General features: G+C 40.8%; 1 protein-coding gene across 2 annotated transcripts in view; it reads left to right on the plus strand.

Annotated features, from left to right (window-relative positions):
• The window catches only part of RUNX2 (RUNX family transcription factor 2), a 233,002-nt gene that overhangs the window by 103,611 nt on the left and 104,873 nt on the right, over nt 1–24,518 (plus strand). For both annotated transcript variants that reach the window (XM_043907628.1, XM_043907627.1), the window contains exons 3-4: nt 2,647–2,803; nt 8,662–8,766. In XM_043907628.1, coding sequence (XP_043763563.1) covers nt 2,647–2,803; nt 8,662–8,766 — 262 coding nt within the window. The remainder of the gene's footprint in view (nt 1–2,646; nt 2,804–8,661; nt 8,767–24,518) is intronic.

The raw sequence follows: 24,518 nt of genomic DNA on the forward strand, positions 1-24,518 counted from the left end.
CATATTGAATTGAACCCTTTAAGGATGCTTATAAGGAAAAGCCTGTGTTTAGCACACAGCCGACTTGGAACAGAAGTTAGCCTGCTCATCTTACTAAAAGCACATCATTATAATTATACTCTATACTTATGGTATATCTTCTACATTTTACAGACTTTAAAAAATTATCTCCAATTTATATTGGAAAACTGTAGTTTCAGGAGATGAAGTTACTTGCAATCATGGCAGAAGGGTAACAGAGGTGGGGGGAAAGAGGGGGACCTCTTGATTTTTAGTGCATTAATTCTCTTCTAAAGAGTCCCAACTTTTCTGCCTTCATTAATACACTTACTGGTTCCGTATTTACTTTGACATAGAAAGCCACACAGCAGGTGTTAAAACACAATATGCTGAGTGTAAAAAATGTCAAGCATTCAAATGAATACTGGCAAACACAGTCAGTTATTTCAGTATTTTTCAGATGTGCACATTTTTGGCCTTGTGACTTTGAAAAGTTGATGAGTACATTGCCCCCATCAGGGGTACAGCGTTACCTGTGTTCAGTAGCCGCTTGAGGCACTAGATCAAGTATGCAGGAAGGAAGTCATGTTCTCATGGGATTTACCCTTGACCTGGGAGACTTCTCAGATTGAATAGAGTAACCATATATTCCTGGTAAAGGACAGTGGGCATGATTCCCTCTCCTCTGGGACGGAAAAAGTTGTCAGAAAACTAGTTTGGAGCAAGGGCATATTGCCTCTAGCTGGGAGTGCTGACTCAAATTTTAACTGGTTCTCTCACGGACTGTTGACAGTGGGACGTGATGCTCTTTATGGAGCTCTTTCATTTATTCACTTCAAAAATATTTATCAAACACTTACTCTGTGCCAGGCACAGTTTTGGGAGCTGAGCATAGAGTGGTGAACAAGGCAGATGAAGGCCCTTGTCTGTTGTAATTTCTTGTCTCATATAATCTGGGCCCCTAGAGAGAGTCTCTTAGCTTTGGGCTAGCATATCAAAGGGAGTAAGATGGTCATTCCTATATGTACATTGAAATGAGGATTATTTGAGTACAATGGGATGCTGTAGAAGTGGGTTCTATAATTTGAGGACAGCTTTAAGATTTTAAACCGAATAGCAGAGTACTAAAGGAGGCATAGAACTGAGAAACAGCCTAAAAGAACAGTAAAGGTGAAAAAAACATTGACTTTTTTTTTTGCTTTTGTTTGTTGCGTTGTTTCCCTGGCTGGAGCCAAGGGCAGAGTGGAGGGGTGTTGGAGCTGGCTTCCTCGGTGGGGGAGAGGCAGCTCTAAACTATAGTGATCATGTCTGTTTCATCATGCTGTAAGAAGTCTGCTTTAATGAGAGTTATGTACAAATTGTATTGGGAGCACGGAATTAAATGCTTTGGTTTGCTTTATGGACATCTTGACAAAAGAGGGAGGAACAGAAGGATGAGGGTAATATTTGCCAGACAGGCAAGCACACATGGGTATTGTCATTGGAGGATGGTGGGGTTACTGCAGTTGGAGCCATGGCTTAGTCACCGCAAGGGCATCTGGAAGCCGAATGAGTAAGAGATGGAAATCATCTGAATATTATAGGATCCTGGAAGTTAGCTGCGAGAAAGGATATTATTAAGAGACAGGCCCTTGGTAATAGGTTTAAGAATAGTGTGTTTTATGTATGACGGCAAAGACTCTGCACCGACAGTCCCTTCTGGGCTCCATGTTAATCAGAGGCACCTATTTGCAAGTTAGCTGACCCCGGTTAAAAGTGTGTTCCCTGGTAGCAGTGAAAATGTTTATTAACCTCAAAGACTGATTATTCTGGATCCTGACTTTCCCGAGTTAGCTGGCTGCCGGTTAACTGCTGAAGATTAAGGAGGCAAGTATGTCATTCCAAGATGGCAGATAGGATGAGACAGAAGTTTGGCTAAAGGTGCATTTTCTGTCTGTACCACTCGTGTCAGTGATCATTTTCAGCCTGTTACATGTCTCTATTCCTGTACCTAGACTTTAAGCTCGTGATGGCTTTGTATATTCCACTGGGTCCCACTGCAGAGTGGGCATTCTGTCATGATTTGCAGTGTGATTGAATGCTGAATATCCAGCTCAGAGTAAGGATATGAAGTGTAGTTCTGGATACGACACCATATTTAGGTTTCCCTATAGTCAGAAACTGTAAGGTTCCCCCTAAATATCTTCTCCCATAGAGCTGACCACACTTCCTTTTTTTGCGGGGTGGGGCGGGGGGGGGGCTTATGATCTGGCTGAGACCACACCTCAGGGTGCTCCAGGCTGCAGACAGGCGGTGCCTTAATATGTACGATGCCGTCTGCACATGGAGCATCAGCTTTCCTTCTGTGGCATAATTCCTATGGACAACTTAACATGGGGATTTAATAAAAATGTACATGTATTCTATGAAGAGTCCAACAACAAATGAAGGAAACTTTTGCATGCCTTTGAAATGGGTGGGCCCTGAAACGTTGGTCTGTTTGAAGTGGCATCCGAACCCGTATGCAGATGCCTCGTTCCTGTCTGCCATTCCTGGTCTGGAGCCCTAAGTCCTGATACAATGCATCCTTGACGATGAGACTATATTCTCAGTTCTTCAGCTTTTCTGATATGCCATTATTGCTGCTATCTTTCCTGTTTTATGTAGGTGGTAGCTCTCGGAGAAGTACCAGATGGGACTGTGGTTACTGTCATGGCGGGTAACGATGAAAATTATTCTGCTGAGCTCCGAAATGCCTCTGCTGTTATGAAAAACCAAGTAGCAAGATTCAACGATCTGAGATTTGTCGGCCGGAGTGGAAGAGGTAGGTCTCTGATTTTTCATATGGATAGTGGAATAAACACGTTAGGATCCTCTGATGAAATGTAGGCTAAGTCTGTATACAAGTCAGCACCTTCTACTGAATAGAATTACTGAAAGTTTTCTTTAAATACGTCCAGATGAGGTTGAGTGTTTTAGTGAGTACTCAGGCCTTTTTCATTTGTTTTATGATATTGAAAATTCAAACAATGTTTTCAGAAGGCCCAGTTCCTAATTTCACTGGGTGTGAGCATATGAGGTGGAAGGAAGAACAGTTGGAGGTTCAAGTTCTGAGTTATGAGGAGCCAAATAACTGCGTACATTCAGTGGCAAAGGGCAAAGGAAAGGGAGTGCATTGGATCAATTTCCTGGTAATATCAATTTTGCTCTGAGTTGTAGCAAGGACAGCTAGCATAATGCTCTTCACTTGTCACATATGTTACCTCTGTGGGATTTAATTTACTCCTATAGGAACTTATTTAAAAATCATAGGCTTTTATAGAAGGCTTTTCATTTGAATAAGTGAATAATGTATTACTTATGTTAGAATGACTATGTGGAATTGCCTAGACAGATGAATGATCGGGACTCTAAATATTTCCACATTATTTAAGAGTTTCCACCATCCATACCCCCCATTCAAATATTAGGAATCCTTAAAAAGATCATAAAAGGGAAAATAATCCCTTTTAGGGTTTTCGTAGCTGTTTCATAAATGCGGTTAATATTTTTTTTAAAAAGTCTCAAAGAAAACCAGATTTTGGCTTTTATTTACTTATTCTGTGGCAAGACTTTTAATCATCATTCATTAGAAGTATTATGTTCATTTACTGATTGATTGAATCTGACATTTCCATTTTAAGTATTTTGATGAGAAGAGGGAAAATAGACCACTTTAGGACTGGAGTGAAATAAATTATAAATAAATTATAAAGACCTGTGGAATGACTTCAACCTAGGTTTGTGTTAGGAAATGAGAAGCATCAATTTTTAAACCATGTCCAATAATTGCCCTTTAGTTTGGATCAGATGTCAAATTATTACCATTGTAAAAACTTGATAAGGGAAATTCATGCAAGACTGTTTCCGGTGAGTAGTTTTAGTTTACTTTCTAGGAACAGGGCCAAGAAGTTGTACTTTTTAACTTAAAAAAAAAAAAAAATGATGCATGCTAATGAGATACTGTCACTGAAGGTTTGAAATAAAATGAGAGCTTCTGGTAGAATCAAAACTCAAGGGGTTATTATCTCTGCATCAGGTTTAGTTCACTTTCATTAAAAGGAAAAAAAAGATACATCTTATCTCACTCTTGACTGATTAGGTGTAAAGTGTGTATGTGTGTGTATTCATTTTTCCCCTCTGTTACTGTGCAGGCCCACTGTACAATTCAAATTTCTTTTTTTCTAGTGAGAATCAAGAGAAATTTGAACATGATGATTTACTTGTATCTTCTGAAGGGCATCTTTCTTCTAATGTAATATTACTTTGTTGAATTTTAGTATTTAGAAGACCAGGCGCTATACATCATTTTACAGATACAAACTTGAGTTTTCATTTATCTTGCTTTTGTATGATATAGATGCTGCATAACTTTTCTCTGATCAGTTTGAGAAGAAACTATGGCAAAGTGATAGTGTACTTTGTAAACCCTCAACATATTTATTTAAGAAACTTCAAAGAGAAACAAAGGGTGTGCACTGTTTTACTATATTGGCTTTCTGAGTTTTGGCTGGTTTCCCAAATAGCAATTTTTATATTTAAAAAAAAAAAAAGACAGACTTAACTGCTTGCAGACTTTTCACGCATGGAAGATGAAGAAAGCTTCTTTTGATGAAGTGTAATTATGTCCAAACAGAGCTGACCCCCTCCCCCTATATTTCTTATGATCTTAACTGAAGAAAGTAGGATTTTTCCTTTGAAGCAGCCGGGACTTGGTGGAGGATCTGAAATGCCACAGTCTGCTGCCAGAGGCAGGATGGAGAAATTGGTCCAGACTTGTCTTCGAGACTTAGATTGGGGGTGGGGGGGAGCGAGTGGAGAGAGACAGAAAAATTGATGTATCACTAATAATAGATTTTTAAATCAGGGTGTTAATATTATATGAAAGGAAACAGTAATATCAAGCTGAAATGAAGAGGGAAAAAGGACAGAGAATACTGATGAGATACTACCCTTTTGAAAAAGAAATGGGTCAGTCCTTCAGTGGCAGGAAACCCTTTAACCTGCCCGTATACCTGACCTGCTTTCTGACAGCCCCTTTCCAGCTTCCTCTTTGATTTTCACACTTCTATATTTCTCTCAAATTTTTAAGTCTGGGGCAACAAGAGGCTGCCATTGTATTTGCTGCCCAGCTATTTACATTTTCTATTTTCAGTAGCATTAAAAAATGAAAAAACAGCCAGTTCCTCAAATGCTACATTTTTTCATGGGTTGAAAGATACACTCTCAGGAATTAAAAAAATAGCTTTCAGTTTATAAAGCAGTCACCTTGCTACTTACTCTGGCATTCTGGGTTATCCGAGGACCACAGCTTTTGGAAGTGCTTTGGAATACGAGTAGAGCATTGGTGAAACTTGGATTCAGCGGAGAGTGGCTTACATTTTTCAATTGTCTTTTCTCTTTTTCTCCTTTGTATTTCAAGCAAAGTATTGAAAGTGACTTTGGTCTTTAAGTTTTCTTGGTGTGCTTCCTCACTTTTGACATGAAGCGAGTTGCTTTTAATTTACAAGCACTTCTAAACACCTGTAGTGTGCAAAGCATGGTACTTTGTCAATTCCGGATACAATCTGTGCTTACAGTCTTAACTTTCCCCACTATTTCTGACAGCCCCTCGGGCTAGGTTGGAACTGTCTTTCAATGACAGGTCCTATGTGTATCTCAGAAAATATATGACTTGAGGACATACTGCAGAACTAGTTCCTAGATGAAGCTAAGGATGCTACAATTAGTTGCCTAATGAGTGCTAGCTCCCTAAGTAAGAGCCTGCATTTTTTATCACTTATGGAGAGTAGTAAACAATGGGATTTGGAACAATTTTTTTAATTTAAGGGAGTAAGTCACGAATACTCATATAAACATTTGACTTCAGAAGTGTATCACTGTTTATAGGGACAAGAGCAAATGACCTAGTTGGGTGATAGTTTCTGGAACCATTAGGTTCATATTGCTTCTGAAGGGGCAGTAAGAAGTGGGAGGAACTTCCTTGGCTTTTGTTTTAGTTGTTAAAGTACATCTTGATTCTTAGGATTTGATTTTAGAAGACTTCAGTCACACTTTCATATCGGTTTCCTTTCTCTCAGACCCAACTCTTTAAAATGAAGTCTTTATAGAAAATCGGTTCTGTTGTGAATATTGGATGGTGAATTTTATATTTCACCTTCTTTTGTTCTATGTGAGGTGTTTCTATGAATTGTGGAGAAGCATCAATGCATTTTAATATCCAGAGTACATTGTGAAAGTCTCAAACAGCAATATTCTCAGAAATGGTTTAGGTAGATTCATGGGCACTGTCTCTTGTGGTTGTTAAGAATCATTAAGGACAATTGAGATGTGTACATCCTTGATTTATGAAGATTTGTGCCATGGATGACAACTGTCTTCTAAGCACCACTCTTGAAGCACTGTTAGAAACACAGTCCTGGCTCATAAGCCATTGATCCAACCCAGAATGGATCTTTTTTTTTTTTTTTTTTTAATGGTTTAATGCAAATTGAGTTTCAATCTAGGAGTTCAATCCGTTCACTCCTCCAGATCTTCCCATTGTTTTAAGGTCCTAATCTGGATCTAGTGGCTTCCTAATTCAACTTTCTAAACTCCATTTCTGTAGACTTTCAGTTTTCTGTGAGTAGTTCAGACTCCTGGCTGCCTTATTCTTCTGGTTAGTCTTAATGTTTATAATAAATCCTCTGTTCCCTAACCAGATAATTAAATTTCTTAAATCCATGTAACATTCAATATATCATGGATGAAATACAGAATATCAGTGACACTTTAAAGATAGATGATTTCATCATTCTGGCTGACATACTTCATTAGTAGATTTCTGTTTGTTTCTTGGTCTGATAGAGCTGTTTGGGACACATGTAGCAATAAATTACCTATTAGTGTCTAAAAATGTTCTCTAACAAAGTCGAAAAGAAGAGCATTAATTTTAGGGTCTGGAAGACTTGGTTTCAGATCCTGATTTTTTTCCACTTATTAGTTGTGTGGTTAAATTAGTAAGATTCTCTGAGCTTCGGTTTCCTTATTTGTGAAATGAGGGTGATAAACCTGAGTGGGTAGGATTAAATGAGATAACGTGTATGAAATGACTGGTACTTCATAGGTTTCTAATCAATATTCATTTTCCTCACATTTCCCTCCCCCTGCCTTTCTCTCTTTCCTTCCCCTACCCCACCTTCTTGGCCACAGGGTAGCCAAAGAGACTTAAAACTATATATGCCTAGTAACAAATGATATGTGTCTTAAACACATTTTAGGAACTTACATGGTCTGGCTTGAAAAGAAAACCCATTCACTAGACTTGACAGCCAAAGACCTGTTCTACATTAAGCCTCCTTTACAACCTGTTCCATATTAAGCTTTGAAAAGATTGCATTAAACTCTGTGTTGCTACATATTGTTTAAGATTTGTGTTTTGATTTCATACCCTCTGCTTTCAGTAAAGGGAAAAACAGTCTTTGACCAAAAAAAAAAAAAGCAAAAGGAAAGGAGCTTTTCAAAGCTCTGTCCCAGGAGCAGGCTAAATGAATTCTCTGGCCTGAGATTGCTGAATGTTTTATTGAGTCACTGCTTCACGCCCACCTTTTCCTGTCTTGTAACAGTTTGCAGTTTTGACTATCTGACATGACTAACCGTCGCAAATCTAACTGATTACAACTGTCAGTGAGTCTGGGTAGCAGTCTGGTATCTTCTGGAGAAAGCAAACAGCCAGATCTGCACCCAAACTTCTCCCCATCATTTTTGCCACCCTTCCCCCTTCCACCCCCCCAACCCACCCCCGCCTTCATCACCTTTTTTTAGCTCATTAATTTGAAACATCAAATGTACTTTTTCAGTGAAGCACACTCTCTGCTGAAAGCAAGTGTTCATATTTACATTGGGAGATGTCATGTACGTTTAGCCAAGAATAAGTTACTGTCAGGGAGTCATTTCAGGATTGCTCTTAGAGGAGGAGGTATGTTAGGGAAGGGGTGGGCAGGGAGGAGAGAAACTTTGTTCCAGTAATGATGAAATCATCATACCACAGGCACATTAAGGCCAGGACGGGAGACACTGGCTCCTGTTAAAATGATTCCCATAAGAATCTTACTCTTTCATCTTCTCATTGTAGTGCAGTTAAGCAAATGAAATGCTAAAGCCATGTGAAGTCAATAGCATAATCAACAGTGATTTAGTATTGTTCTCTCACGGGGTCATGACCTAATCCTAAATAAAGACTTCTAAAATTGTCTGCTTGGATGTGTTCCTGATGTTGTAGAAAAACTGAAAGCAAAGAGAACCCTCTTCAAGTGGTCCAGAGTTTTTGTTTCTATTAGAGCTCTTGCTACTGAGCAACTCTTTTTTGAAATTGGAGCCTCCTTGTACAAGACTGCCATGAAGATGAGGATTTTTGTGTTCATCAGCTTAGTGACTCTCTAAAATGGCCATCAGAGGGTTTCTCATTAGAATAAGGAGTCTTGACCCTTGTTCATGTTTGGTTACTTCTTCAAAGATGCTTAAATGCAATGTAGACATTCAGTTCAGTTCAATCGCTCAGTCGTGTCCAACTCTTTGCAACCCCATGAAGACATTAGTACTGCCATTTTATCATCAATACTGTCTTTTTATATTCACTGTGGATTTTCCTTTTTCTATCTGCAGGCAAGAGTTTCACCTTGACCATAACTGTCTTCACAAATCCTCCCCAAGTAGCCACCTATCACAGAGCTATTAAAGTCACAGTGGATGGACCCCGGGAACCCAGAAGTAAGTGCTTGCCTTCCTTTTGGAAATGGGAATAGAGTTTGTGGAGACCCTGTGAGGAATTTTTCCAAGATAAGTTAGTGCTACTTTCACGTGAAGAGTTTCTTTGCCAAGTTTGCTATCTGCATATATTTTTACGAGGGGCAATTAGATCTTCACAGTTAGTGGAAAATCAAATTACACTTTTCACCTTTGCCTCAAAATTGCTAAGCCCAACATAACTTTGTGAATTTCCGTTACTCTAAGTTTTTTTGCTAAAAGATTCTGCTCATCTACTGGACACAATAGATGAGGCAGAACAGACCCACGAGAGCTGAGGAAGAAAACAATAAACTGAAAAATCCTGAGCTTAGTCAAAAAGCTTTTGTGTGTGTTTCCCATGGTCTAAGAATGTGTTTTAACTTTTTAACTCGCCCACTCAATTCCCTTTATAGAGTGCACACTGCTTAATTACAAAGAATTTATTTGCAAATGATAACTTGCTTGATTGTTACAACACTGTTGTTTGCTCATGTTCTAGTAATTGCCATAGATAGTTTCTTTAGCAGATAGAGTCAAGCCAGATTTAAATCTGCCTTGGTTTATTTGTCTCCTGGGCCATCTGGAAGGTTGAACCAGCATCATTTGAAGGCCGTGCCCATCATCCATTTGGGCTAATATGCATTTTCCTCTTAAATCTAAATTAAAACAGGTTTACTCCCTCCTCTGCCCCTAAAACTGATTTGAACATACTTACCAGAGCCTAATTTAAATATGTTTAAGGATTAAAGATTATTTAATATATACAACCTTAAAAATTCCATGCCAATGGAAACATCATACAGAACTCTGCCTTTGATGAGTGAATCCATTGGAGATGTAGCCATTGTGTTTTGAGAGTTTAATTTGGCTTGTGGTGGAGGGACAGCTGGCAGAAATCTTTGTTATATAATGATACACCTGCCAAGACAATGGCGTAGCTCTTCTGCCCCTAAAATTGAGAGCAAAGGGCTGGTGAAGTTTTGCCTCCCCTCTGCCCCTGGGGCTGCTTGTCCTTGAGTGATGGGAAGACGTGTTACCTTCCGCTCCTCTCGCCACTGTCTCTTCTCACGAAGGCTGACTGCTCGCCCAAACTAGGGAGGTTTCCTGCCTGAAAAGTCAGTCTTTGAGGTTTTTCTTTTCTCCTCCTTTCATGTGTGTGGCGTTCTTCTAGGTTTCCCAACGTTGGGAGCGCTGGCTCTGTCCGCTGAGGTTAAGAGTGTCCTGTTAGGCGGTCGCCACACACAAGTCTCTGGCTGCCCCGTCTCTGGTGCTCAGGGCCAGCGATCATGCAGTGCAGGTGAATGGATCAGCATAGGGCTCTCTGGCCTGATTTCGGATTTTTGCCTGACTTTTCTGGACTGCTGTCCATCTGGAACGATGGCTTAAGAGGGAAGACATCTAGCATTTTATCTGATTAGCCCCCCGAGTTCCGGAAAAGGCAGGGGCATCTCTCTCAATAATGCACCAAGCAGGATGGTAGTCTTTTCACGTTTAACACGACTAATACTTATCTCGTAAAGATGTTTCCTGCTGATCTCAGCTGCTTTTCTCAGTTCTTGGAAAAACCATCATTGTGTGTGTGTGTATGTGTCTCTGTCTCTGTGTATATCTCCAGATGCTCACACGTTGATGCTCAGACATGATGGTTGGGAGAGGAAGCCGGGGAAGGCGGGTGCTGCCTCATTCTGAAAGTCGTGACAGAAGAAGGAGGTAGAATAGCTTTGGGAGAGTCACTTCTCTTTCAAGCAAGGGTAGTATCACCTCATTCCCAGGAGGCTGCTGGCAGAATTAACAGTTGCTAGGCCCAGTCCCTGTGAAGACAGAGAAGTGCTCTGAAAGCAGTGAGAGTTAGGGATGGAGCAGACAGCATGCGTGTGACCTGAGTTTAGGCTTTTGATGCCGCTGAAGGTGCTGGGGAGAAGCAGGTATAGAAATCGAGTGGTGGACCACTGCCCTAGATCTGCTCACAAACCAAAAATATCTGTGCAAGTGCGGTGTCGTTTCTCTGACATCACAAGGTGACTGGCCAAACTCAGTGTCTGGCTGTGTCTGGTATCAGTAACATTTTAATCCTACAACCTGTATTCTCAGCACGGGGTTATTTCCTTCTGCTCTGCTCTTGGCCGTCTGAACATTGAATGTTTGTAAGTAAAACCCTCTTCTCAATATTGTTCTTTAGTTTTGAGACTCCCAGGTGTGGGAAATGCCCAGGATTTTCAATTTCCTTCAACTGTGAGTTGAAAGCTTTTAATTGATAGGTGTGTGTATAATGTTAAATGAAGAATCCTCTAGAACATGGGTTGGCAGACTTTTTTTTGTGACATGCCAGATGGGAAATGATTTCAACTCTCTGGGTCCTATGATATCTGCCACAGGGACTCAACTCTACCAGTGTAGCTCAAAAGCAGCCTTCACCAATACATAAACAAATGGTAGTGGCTGCATATCAATAAAGCTTTATTTACAAAAAGAGATGGGGAGGGGGTCAGATTTGGCACACAAGTTGTGGTTTGCCGACTGCTGTTCTAGACTTCTTCAAAGTGCCTTATTGTCTCAACCGTTAACAGAGAATAGCTTTAGGAAAAGGCTTTCCTGAAGGGAGAAAAAAAAAAAAGACAGTGAATGCAATTGTTTTAGAATCGTCTCCCACAAAATTTTAATTCTGTAAGTAATGGTTGTCATTGAAAGAGTGTACGTCTGTTTATTACTGCAAAAGTTTGAAGGGATTGAGTATTTTACTGTCTTGATTCCTGTTAATGGAATTTCACTCCTTCTTCAGAAGATCACAGTATAAGTGGAAAAGGCTACTTCCGGCAGATGAGCTGTTTGAACAAGGACAGGTTCCGGGTTAACTGGTTGGGTCTTTACTCAGCAACAGGACAGTGATTAAGGGTGTGGGCTTTTGCATCAGGCTGTCTGGATTGAAAGCCCAGGACACCATGGTTCACCAGTTGTGTGGTGGTAGGCAAGTTACCTAAGTTCTCTTGGCCTCAGTTTCTTCCTCTGTTAAAGTGAGAAAAACAATTAATAATATAGTGAGAAGACTAATAATAGTATCTTCCTCATCCATTGCTGCAAAGATGTTAAGTAAGGTCATGTATCTAAAATGCACAGCCCAGGGACTGTCGGGTAGTAAGTGCTCAGTAAGCATGAGCTATTATTACATCAGTTTCAGCGTCAGAAGTTTGCTGTAGTTTTTGCTTAGAGTACACTTCCAGGAAATAGATACCATCTAGCTTCTGTTCTCTCGGGTAATATTTTTTTCTTTTCTTGCAGATGGCTTTACTAATTTCTGCTCATTAGTAAATGACACTAATAAGTATTATAAATTGTGCTGGAGCAGGTATTCATGCTGCCTGGGGACAGCTGGGCAGAACTGATGATAAACAGTTTGTTCACAGCAAAGTCCAAGAGAGGATGCTAGGGCACTGATGCCGTCCTCGGAGGCCCCACTTATCAGCCCATCTTCACTCAGAAAATCAGAAAGGTTTCATCCTTCTATGTTTTCTGTCTCTGGCAGCTGAATGGGTACTGTCACATCACAAACAACTCCTTCCCTTAATATACACATCTGGTGCTGGCAGTTGGACGAACTTCATAAGAGCACATGATCATCACTCATTACAAGATTAAAAAGTACCCCATGGCATCATTGATGTTTTTTAACTTTGATCTTTTGCAGTTGTGATTCATCTCAGTTATAAAACTTCCCTTTAAAGGAACACAGCCGATGACTTATTAGAACCTTCATCTTAAGTAGCATAAACATGAGAATGGTACACATCTTTACGAAATGTCATTTATTTTCTCTGCCAGCTTATCAGTTTAAGACATGACATCATACTTAAGATCCCAAATTTGTCAGCCTTGTGTTTAGGCAAGGCATGTTGACCTTCTGTTGGCAAGTTAGCTCTGAAGAGGTACTGCCATATGTTGCCAGCAGAAGTCAGTGGAGCAGCAGCAGCTATAGTAATGCATTTGGATGCCTAACTCTTTCAAACATCAGTTTCTATTAGGATCTTTTGTTTCACGTATGCAGTCGGTTCCAACTGCAGTCCTGTTGAAAGAACTTCTCCAGGAAGATGAAATTTTGCTCAGCGGTGTCATATTCTACTGTTGTGGTTCTGAATTAAGGAGGAGGACTGATGGAAGGGTATTATTGGCTGTGCAGAGGATGGAAAAAGTAAATCACCTTACACAGTCAGAAGTCTTTTTATTCTTTTGCTGCTCTGTCAGTTATCTATTGCTAAATAACAAACCATCCCCAAACACAGTGTGGCTTAAAATAGCAACCAGGGAATTCCCTGGTGGTTCAGTGGTTAGCACTCCGTGCCTCTACTGCAGGAAACCCAGGTTTGATCCCTGGTCAAGGAACTAAGATCCCCAAAGCTTCCTGGTACAGAATAAAATTAAATAAATAAATAAAGACCAAAAAAAAAAAAAGAGAAAGAAAACAGCCACCAGTTTATTATTTCTCACGATTCTGTGGGTTGACTGGGGTTCATCTGGATGGGTTTTCTATGGTCTTTCTTGCAGTAAGATGGCAGCTGATGCTGGAACATGCATGGTGGTCTCAGTCCCTTGTCTGATGGCTTCATGGGGTGACTGGAAGGCTGGGCTCAGCAGGAAGGAGGCGACAGCTGGGTCTCTCTCTCTCTCCTATAGTTCCAGAGCCTCACCCTCTCCAAGTGGCCTTTTCTAGCGGAATCTGACCTCCTATGTGGCAGCTCAGGGTTCCCTTGGGTGCAAAAGTGGGAACTTTCAGGCCTTTGTAAGGCTTCTGAAGGCTCAGAATTGGAGTAGAGTCACTTCTTACATATTCTGTTGGTTAAAACAAGGTACAGGTGCAGCCTGACCTTGAGGGGAAAAATCTTACAAAGATGAATGATAGGGGTGGTGGTTCACTGGACCTCCAATGTCACCTACTTCTCCGTAAGTGCTTATATTGGAAATGTCATTGCTGCCACAGGAGAAATAATTTTTTGAGGTACCATTTCCTGAAAGGTCTTCTGACTTTTTATTCTGGAAGACATCTAAAGTACTGCAAGGTGACCCCAAGTTCCACTGCTAGTAGCTTCACTCTGAATTAGACCAGTTTGATAATTACCGGATGAATATAGGGTGGGTGATACCTTGTGGTGCTTGGTATCAGCAGGTCAATAGCAAGTCAGGCCAGATCAGTCCTCTTAAGGGAGAAGAATATTAGATATTTGAACATAAAGAGGTTATTTGCCTTGCTTGGCAGCTGGGTAAATCTGTAGCCAAAGTATCTTATGGATCCTCAAATGAACAAGCCTGGTGGTTTTATACTCTCTAGCACTCAGCTTTGCAAATTCTCCCTTGCCAGTACACCTGCAAATCTGTTACCTAATGCACATGAATGGATTTCTAAGAGCTTCTGGGTGCTGTGCCCCAGGGAAGTAAATCATAGTTACTCTCCAGGAGAGACCAAAGCCATCATCTGTATCTTTGCTACTGGGACACTTTTGGTCAGTGCTGGCCACCTACCAGTCCTGAACTGGTGCGAGAAGGCGAAAGCCCTGCCTTTTCTTTCCCACGATCTGGCTCCTTTCCTGCAGGCTTGGAGAGCATGGCTGCAGCCCTGCTCTGCTCAACTCCTTTTGTGACTTCAGTTGGGCTAGCGCTTCGGTGATGGAGAACTTTCTGGGTATGCAGGGTACCATGTGTGTTTCAGGGCTGTCTCAGCACTCGGCTTCACCAGCTTGTCAGGCTTGTGTCCTGCAGCCAAACTGTTTTCTTTTCCTGCTTGCTTCTTGTCACTTGTGCCCAGTTCATTGCACATTTTTAATTCTTTGGAGAACATTTTATTATTCTACATTCTTGTGCACTTCTGATTGCAGAGGTTTTACTTTATAAGCTGAACAGTTAAGACAGACTTAAATAAAACAGTGATCTGGGCCCTGAAGCATCTCATTTTTCTCCCGTGCTGTTCCATCCAGTTCTTCAAAAAAATTTTTTTTTAATGAATATTGAATATTTCCATAAAGACTATTTTTGTTCCTGTTTAAAATATTGTTGTTGTTCACTGTTCTTTAGTCACTCAGTGGTGTCCGACTCTTTGTGACCCTGTGGACTGCAGCATGCCAGGCTTTCTTGTCCTTCACCATCTTCTAGATTTTGCTCAAACTCATGTCCGTTGAGTCAACTATCTCATCCTCTGTTGCCCCTTCTCCTTCTTCTGTCAATGTTTTCCAGCATCAGGGTCTTTTCCAAAGAGTCTACTGTTCACATCAGGTGACTGAAGTACTGGAGTTTCAGCTTCAGCATCAGTCCTTCCAATGAATGTTCGGTTTAAAATTTTTGTCCACACCCTGCAGCATGTGGGGTCTTACTTCCCTGACCAGGGGTCAGAAGCATACCCCCTGCGTTGGAAGGTCAAGTCTTAACCACTGGACCGCCAGGCCAGTCCCTCCATCCAGTTCTCCAGCCCCAGAAAGGGTGGCAAGAATCGTGGTCTTGACATTCTCTATTCCTCATTGCAGATGGTGTCAGGGCAGCTGGCTTTTATCCTCCACTGCTCTTCACCCTGGTTGGGTGTAGGACTAGACTTTTAATGGAGCCTGGCCCATGATCTTTGCTTATTTATCAGTGGTGGATGCTGACATAGAGCTTGGTCAGATGTGAAAAAGGAGGGGAACATGTAAAGTGTGTTGGATGAAGGGACAGCAAAATTGTTTTAAAGCTGTTTGATTTGTCTGGACACAGTTTGTGTGTTCAAATTCTTGCTATCTGTGAAGACAATTTGAGAAGTGCTTGATAAGCCTCGTGCCACACCCCTGATGCCACAGGCCTGAATTTTACTCTCTGGTTGGAAGTGTTAGTAAAAAAAAAAAAAAAACAACCCTTAACTTTTTTTGTTTAATGGGAAAACAATTTTTTTTTTTTATCAAATGAAAGATTCTTTAAATTCTACAGGGCTTTACAATTTTTAAACGTTTCACATGCATGATATTTTTTAAAGATTTTTTTTTTAATGTGGACCACCTTTTAAAGTCTTTGTTGCATTTGTTACACTATTACTTCTGTTTTACGCTTTGATATTTTGGCCACCAGGCATATAGGATCTTAGCTCCCCAACCAGGTATTGAACCCACACCCCCTGTGTTGGAAGGTGAAGTCTTAACCACTGGACCACCAGGGAAGTCCCTACACATGGCTTTTTATTGTCCCATAATAGCCCCTTTTATTCCTCCCTTACTCCTGCATGGCCCGTCCCCGCTTCCTTCTTTCCACTGGTCACCACGAGTTTGTTTTGTATATCTGTGAGTCTGCTGCTTTTTTGTTTTATTCACTAGTCTGTTGTATTTTTTAGATTCCACATATAAATGATATCACATAGTCTCTGTCTTTCTGTGTCTGACTGACTTCACGTAGCATAATGCCCTCCAAGCCCCATGTTACTGCAAAAACGCCCTCCACTTCTTGGCTTGCAGACTTCCTGTGGTTCTTCCCTGTCACTGAGGTGCCCAAGGAGTGGCAGTCAGGGGTCCATGCCATGTTTTGATATTTACAAGGCAGCAACCACAAGCAGCAGTTTGATGGTCATAAATATGCATCCTTTGGTCACTAAGATCCAAACCATCATTGACCACCTTTGACTTAAGAGAATAATCACAGTTTAAAAAAACTGTTCCCTTTCCCCTTTTCCTTAAAGAGGATGGTGAGGGAGTCAAAGCGCTGGTGGAAGTTAAGTCTGGTGGTTGGTGGAATGTACTCTTGAGAGGAGCAGTTTTAAATCTCTTGCAGTACTTTTTTTTTTTTTCTGTTGACTGACTGTCAGGAGCTGGGAAGATGGCCAAGAAGGAAATGACACATCGAGAGGCATTTTGTGTTGTGCAATATTCTGTGGAACTGATGCAAGGCTATATGGCCTGTTTACACATTCCTTCGCTCGCAGACAGCATGGCAGTAATTGAATTCAGCAGCACATGGCATGCTGCAGCAAGGAGCCGGGCCTTCACATCCTTTCATGGCAAATTATCGCAGCCGTTAAAACACGCGCATGTCCCTCCTTTGCACTCTCCCCTGGCTTCTTTCTCGGTTCTGAATGTGCTTTCTTACTGTATGGGACGTGTGTTCACAAGCAGCGTGGCTTTCCCAGGTAGAGGTCCCTGTCCACAGACACAGTTCCCATTGATATATTTACTTCTCACTAAATATAGTAAGCAGCATGGCAGGATTTCAAGCTATATGTGCTCTCAAAACACACCGACTGGACCCAGGTGTGTCACTGGTTTATATCTCACTGGAAGTCAGAAGTCGTTCATTCTTAAAACAGTTCTAGGGACTTGAGAGAGAGAAAAAAAATATTTTTTTTGGCTTTATTTTATAAAGAATAAATTTTCCTTCCCCAGAGAAAGGATTTCCAGTAGATCACCGAACTACTTCTATTTTGCTTGTACTATAGCATTTGCTTCAGGAAGGGCTGGACCAGAGGAAAATAGGAAATACTTGAGAATAACAGAGAAAAAAGATTCATTATGTTGCTCTTCATATTCATACTTGTCCCTACCTAGTATGTTATAGGATACCTTTATGATGTCAGCTAACATCATAGTCTTGTCATAGACCTGTCTTTGGTCTTCATATAAAATCTCTGAAGTTTTTATTTAGGCAAGCGTGGAAAATAATTGCTCACTTATTGAGAAACTCTTGGAAATTAAGGCAGTGCATAAAAAATACATAAATTGACAGTATTAATTCAAGGTCATATGCAGAAGGCTGTATTTGGGATGTGGTGCTTAAGTATTAATAGCAAAGGAAGAGTTCTCTGTTCCTCTCAAAATTTCTCTGCTGCTGTGCGCTGGTGGTGGGACTCTGCTTGCAGACGAAAGTATTTCATTAAAATTCAGGATTATGGCTTATATCCAGACTCTTCTAAGAAAGGTAACTCAGATTTAAACTCATATTAAGATAAAAATAAGTCATCTCGAATCCTTTATTGGGAGGAGGCTTGGGAAGATGAAGGGAGAATGATCAATGAAGTCCTTGTACTAAACGTAAACACAGAATCAGGTGAGCAGGCCGGGCCTTTGCTGGCCTTGAAGGCAGTCATGGCCAAGGTTAAGTGTTGCAGTTTTGCTGCAGGTCAGCCATAGCAGGGTGGATTCCTGATGTCAGGTCTGATGTAGGATTCTATAATCTCATGGTGTGAAGTTTTGGTTTTTATATTTCCATATTTACCCCCTTTGCAAATATTTCCCTTTTATAGAGTAGTTCTCATCTAGTTTTGTTCTAGATACGTGCTGACTTTTTCCTCTTCTGGTTAGCAAATTATCATTCAATTTCTGTTCTTTTAATTATCATTATTACTATTTTAATGTGTATATTTGTCTCAGTGAAATTCATTATAATCTCTGTCCACCTCAGATAATAGAAGAACCTTACTATACTTTTTTTTTAAAAAGATAATTTTTATTGGAGTATTGTTGCTTTGTCAGTTTCTGCTGTACCGCAAAGTGAATCAGTGAAGTGAAGTATTAGGACTGTAGCCTGCCAGGCTTCTCTGTCCATGGGATTCTCCAGGCAAGAATACTGGAGTGGGTTGCCATTCCCTTCTCCAGGGGATCTTCCCGACCCAGGGACTGAACCCAGATCTCCTGCAGTGCAAGCAGATTCTTTACCATCTGAGCCACTAGGGGAGAGAGAGAATCAAGCTTATGGTTACTAAAGGGGAAGGGGAAGAGGAAGGGATAAATTAGGAGTTTGGGATTAGCTTATGCACACTACTATATATAAAATAGACTAAACAGCAAGGACTGACTGTATAGCACAGGGAACTATATTCAGTGTCTTTCAATAACCTATAATGGAAAAGAATCTGAAAAAGAATAGATACTGATCTATATATATATGTTATACATAGATCTATATTATATATATCTATACCTATTATATATCTATAGATCTATATCTATTACACATCTATATAGAAATATGTCATAATATATAATATATATATAAAACTATATGTCTAATATATCTACTGCATTTTATATATATATATTCTTTTTCAGATTCTTTTCCATTATACATTATTGCAAGACATTGAGTATAGTTCCCTCTGCTATACAGTAGGTCCTTGCTGTTTAATCTATTTTATATGTAGTAGTGTGCACAAGTTAACCCCAGACTCGTCCCTTTCCCCTTCGGTAACCATAAGTTTGATTCCGTCTCTCCTCATGCTTTTGTCTGATATTTTTATCTTTGTTTTGTGCTTCCTGAATTAGTCATCATCAATATTTAACCTGTTTATTTCATATTTGCCCATATGTTTATCAGTTTATTTGCTCACCATTCCTTCCTACACGTGGGTCCTTCCTTCTGGATTTAGTTTTCTTGATGTATGTTCTTCAGTAGTTCTTTCAGTGAGAACCTGTTCAGGGTAGACACAGTGTTTGTTCCTGAAAATGTCAGCAGTTGCGGCCACTGGCTGCCAGTGTGGTGTGGTGTGAGAGGCACCCAGTGGAGATGCTCGGGGGAGCTGGGGAGCCACACTCCCGGCCATTCTTTGGACTGAGACTTTGAGGTGGTCGTGATCAAACTAGTGGAATAGCACTTAAGGGAATGGAATCCGGGACTTCCATGGATGATGGATGAGGGAAAGGGGGATGCTCTGAAAAGTCCAGGGTCAGTGAGTGGAGGGGTGGTGGAAAAAAATGTTCCCGCAGACAGAAGCGGAAAAGATAAAGGAAGGGGTATTTAGGGAGAGGAAACCCAACTTCCAACTTCACTTTTTCCTCATGGACAGGCCCTATGGTGCTTTGTAACTTTCTATCCAAGTTTATGGTAACAAGCTCTGTCATTGCACTTGACTCTGAGGTTATCTGGCTGCCTCTCATTGAACAACCAGAACAGCACTTCTTAGATGTTGTATCCACACGTTTTATGTCATTTTAGTGAGAGTACAGGATTCAGAACCAAAAGATGCTTCATTTACCAAAAGATGGTAAATCAGTCATTAAATGAAGCAGGGGAGAAAACAGATGTGAGGACTAGAGGGGCATGGTTTAAGAGAGCTGGGTTCACACTTCCGGGTAGAACTCTCTGTAGGCAAAGTGGACGGGGTCCTCCAGTGCTGGCTCTGTGCACCTCTCATCGAAGTGGCTGGTGGGGAGGAGGTCAGCTGACACTCACGCAAGCTGGTACTTTCCGCCTTTCCACGAACCCTCACGCTATGTACCCTGTGTGACATGCATCTTCTCGTCCCTTACCTTCTTGACGTTAATTCTCATGAGCTACAACTTGTGTGACAATGCTAGCATGTATTTTGCTAGGCAGAACTCAGGGTGATTTAACCTGGACTCTATGCCTTCTTAGGGTTGGCCCTGAAAATTATTCATAGAAAAATATGAGCCCTTTAGAGAGATTATGAAGGTACTGAAACACTGTTATACCGGAAGTGAAGAGAAATATAGATGTGTTAAAAAAAAAAAGAGTGATTGTGAAGTCTAGGTTACTAATTCTAGAGCTTTGGTTTCTGTTTCATCTCCTCACCATTCACTTTATTCTACAAAAACAAGTTACAGTGTTTTTTGCTCCATGAGGGCTGTTTCAGAGCAGCGTAATGGGGAATTCATCTGTAGGTATAGTTTGTGTTGACGATGTGGATTCAGTTATGGTTGAGGGAGTGGGAGGACTTGAAAAGTCCTCTTCTGAGATCTCAATGCCATCTTAGTGACCCTAGGCAAATCCCTACACTTCTCTGCAGTTCAGTTTCTTCATTCTTTCAGTGGAAATAAGACATGAAGACAACTTCAGAGTAGCTGGGAGTAACTTGCAAGGAATGATCATAAACTACTTGGCACACATGAAGGGCAACTTAAATACCAAATAGTAATTATATAGCGCCTTTCTGCCAAGGAGTTCCAAAGGCTTAGACATTACCTCACTGGTTCTCCTTATATCCCTTTGAGGAATACATTATGCCTTTTACAGGTGGGTAAACTGAGGCATGGGCACTTGAAAACTCATTTGCTGCATGTCGGTCTACAAGTCAGCAGATGATTTATGGAGGTGGGCAAGGAGCCCAGGTCTCTTCCTGTTCGGTTATTCACTGCTCAGACTCCCTGATGCTTTGTCATTAAAGTTGTGGAGCTCCTGGTATCGTGCCCAGGATATTCTTGATTGATGTTCTGAAGTAGTGTTACCTGAGAGGCAAGCCTGGTGATGTGGCAGCCTTGCTATATAGTAAAAAAGTCCCAAGGTATAGCCTCATACACAGAAGATATATATATGTAAATCTGTGTGTGTGTGTTTGTAGTCAATATGTATGTTTGTGAAATGAATCTTGAATTCATTAAGATGAAAGTTCACCAGAGCTGAAAACATCAAGTTCTGTGAGATGAACACAAACTTTGTAGGTTAACCCTCAGAAGAGTCTCATTTTGAATACCACCAAAATAAAGCTCATTAACCTTAAGGAAAAAAAAAAAGGCCTTCCCTGGTGGATCAGATGGTAAAGAATATGCCTGCAATGCAGGAGACCTGGGTTCTATCCCTGGGTCAGGAAGCTCCCCTGGAGAAAGGAATAGCTATCTACTCCAGTATTCTTACCTGGAGAATTCCATGGACAGAGGAGCCTGGTGGATTACAGTCTATGGGATTACAAAGAGTCAGACACAACTTAGTGACTAACACACAAACACACAACCTTAAAAAAAAAAATCACTCAACTAGAAAATACAGACGAGGCCTTGGAGGAAAAGTTAGAGAATGAAAATTAATCTAAAGAAGAAAATTTTTAAAATGTCCATAATCCCATCTCCAAAGATTTCCACTGCCAATGATAGCCTGAATATTAATAAATAGTATTCATCATTCATTAAATTTCATAGAAATTAAATGCTAGTGCTTCTGTGAAGGGATCAGCCATGCAGACATAGCACCAGAAAGATGATGGAATACTACAAGAGGTGTGAGTGTGTTGACGCTGAAAGGAGAGAGAATTACTGGAAATGAGATTAATTACTTTAAGGAGCAGAAGCAAGATGGTGGGACTGACCACAGTTTCCAGTTTTTTAATGTCTTGGAAGAGGCAGCAGCTTTCTCTCTGTTGGGGGGTCTGTGGTCCTGGTTTTGCCTGAATGATTGACTAGATGGACATGAGAAGGACACCTTCCTCCCACCACCCTGTCTCACAACTACATATACCACCCCTCAAATACTTCCCCCATTTGTAACAGCTGACAGAGCCTTTTAAATGACAATTAGAGATTGTCCTTCCAGTTTTATTGAGATATAATGGACACCTAGCACTGAATGCCTATAAGGTATACAGCATGATGGTTTGACTTACCTAAGTCATGAAATGATTGCTGCAATAAGTTTAGTCAACATCCATTATCTCTTGTTGCTATTGTTCAGTTCCTCAGTCCAGTCCGACTCTTTGCGACCCCCTGGACTGCAACACGCAAGGCCTCCCTGTCCTTCACCATCTCCCGGAACTTGCTCAAACTCATGTCCATTGAGTCGGCGATGCCATCCAATCATCTCATCCTCTGTCGTCCCCTTCTCCTTCTGCCTTCAATCTTTCCCAGCATTAGGGTCTTTTCCAATTAAAAATTCAAGAAATAGAAAAACATTTTTCCTCGTGATGAGATCTCTTAGGCTTTACTGTCTCAACCCCTTTCATAGATCACATGTAACGATGTTAATTATATCACTCATGTTGTATGCTACATCCTTAGTATGTATTTATCTGATAACTGGATGTCTCTACCTTTGTAAAACATTTTTTTCCCCAATTATTTAACGAGAGCTTGGGAATAGGCTATCTTATTTAATTTACATTTTTTATTTGGCTGCACCCTACATGATCTTAGTTCCCTGACCAGGGATCGAACTCACATCCCCTGCATTGGAAGCGTAGAGTCTTAACTATTGGACTGACAGGGAAGTCCCCTGGAAGTCCCCTTTTGACTACCATCATGCAATCCCCCTCCCCCAGATATATTTTAAAATGTAAATATTTCCAGCAGTGGAGACATTGATTCCTTCAAAAATCAAATGTGTACCATTAGCCAGGTTCCAGGCATACAAAGCGGAGCAGACGTGACCCCAAATTTGAGGAGCCCCCAGTCTATGGGCCAAACAGACAAGAAATGGGCAAATGAACTTTTATCTGTAATTGCATCTAACTGCAAGTTGTGACAGTTCTGTAAAGGGAACTGATCTAGTAATAAAGAAGGATCGGGAGCCTATTCTCAAGTGTTCTGGAAAGGACACAGCCTCAGAGCAGATACGTGAGGGTGAAACAAAGCCAGCTCTAGGAAGAGTGGAGAAGAGGCTTCAAGGAGAAGGGTGCCGGAGATTCTTTTCTGAGTTAAGACTTTGAGGACAGGACCTTCATAGATGTTATCAGTAAAGCATAGCATATTATAAGCCATTTTTCGGTTAACAACTTGGTTTAAATAAGCGTATCTGATTAGGTAGATACTCATTGTGTAACAGGATCGTTTGGGGAAAGTGGGTTGAGAAAGGCCGTGAAGAGCTCTGGTGAGGAAGAAAGAGTGGGAGTAAACACTGGTTCCCAAAGAACACGTTTTCTTTAAAGAAGGATCTGTAAGAGCAGGTTTGCACCAAAAAGAACCCAAACAAAGCAGTAGGTTTCCTATTCGAGTACATCCTGTGGGGTGTATGTAATGCACAAAAGTCCTGGGCTTTTGGAGATGGCGAGAAGCAATTCCAAAGGTGAGCTGTGTTTCAAAACATAAGAGCAACATGGAAAACTTAAGCATGTTTAGCGAAAAGCATTGATGATGATTAAAGGATTGTAAAATTGAACCTATAAGGATAAGTTGAAAGACTTAGGATTATTTAGCTTCAAGAAGAGGAGACTAAAAAATGACTTAATAATAGACTTTGAAATTATGAGGAGTTATTAAGCTGTGTATGGTGACCAGCTGTTTTGTTTCTGGCATAGAGACAGCGTAGGTTTTCACTGAAGCATAATAGATTTAGGTTAGATTTAAAGAAGAACTTCTGGACTCTAAGAATTGTTAAATAGGATAGGTCGCTGAAGGCTGAGGATTTTGACTGGAGGGCTTCTTCAAATTGCTTCCCTTTTCGTGATTCTCTGTGTGTTTATCAAGTGCAACAAAGTGCCACCTTTCTGCTTTTAAAGTCCAAGTCATGATTTCTGTTTCCCATTATAATTCTGAAGCTCAGAGTCACAGAGGTTTGTAGACATAAATGATGAGGGTAATTTGTCTTGCTTCAATGGCCATTAGAATCTTTAATTGAGAAAAATATGACGAAAAAGAGGAACAGATCTGCCACATGGCAAAAAAAAATTGTTCTTGATAATCACAAGAGATGCATGATTAAGAATTTGGGGCCACGTGAGGGTGAGATCGTTTTATCCTTAGAAAAACTCAGGTTTATTTGACTTGTATATGCCAGATTCAGAAGGTAAAGTTCTAGAAAGTCGACTCATTTTCCTCTGTTCCCTCCCTACTGGGAGAAGTTAAAAACATTTCCAGGTGACCCCGAAGTTCATATAACCTGTAGCTCAAGAGACGCAATCCAAAAATCACCCTCAAGGAATTTATCGGCGCGGAGAAGGAAGGAGAGGGGAAATAGGCAGGATTTATTTCTGAAAACAGAAACCTTCATGCATTTAAAAGCTGGCAGAGCAGGGGAGAAGTCGAGCAGAGCGAATCTGAGAAGGGCTGACAGTGTACGCTGTTGCTTTCCGTGGTGGAGCTTGGGGC

The sequence above is a fragment of the Cervus elaphus genome, chromosome 7, assembly GCF_910594005.1.
Source record: "Cervus elaphus chromosome 7, mCerEla1.1, whole genome shotgun sequence".
In the NCBI taxonomy this organism is placed as follows: Eukaryota; Metazoa; Chordata; class Mammalia; order Artiodactyla; family Cervidae; genus Cervus; species Cervus elaphus.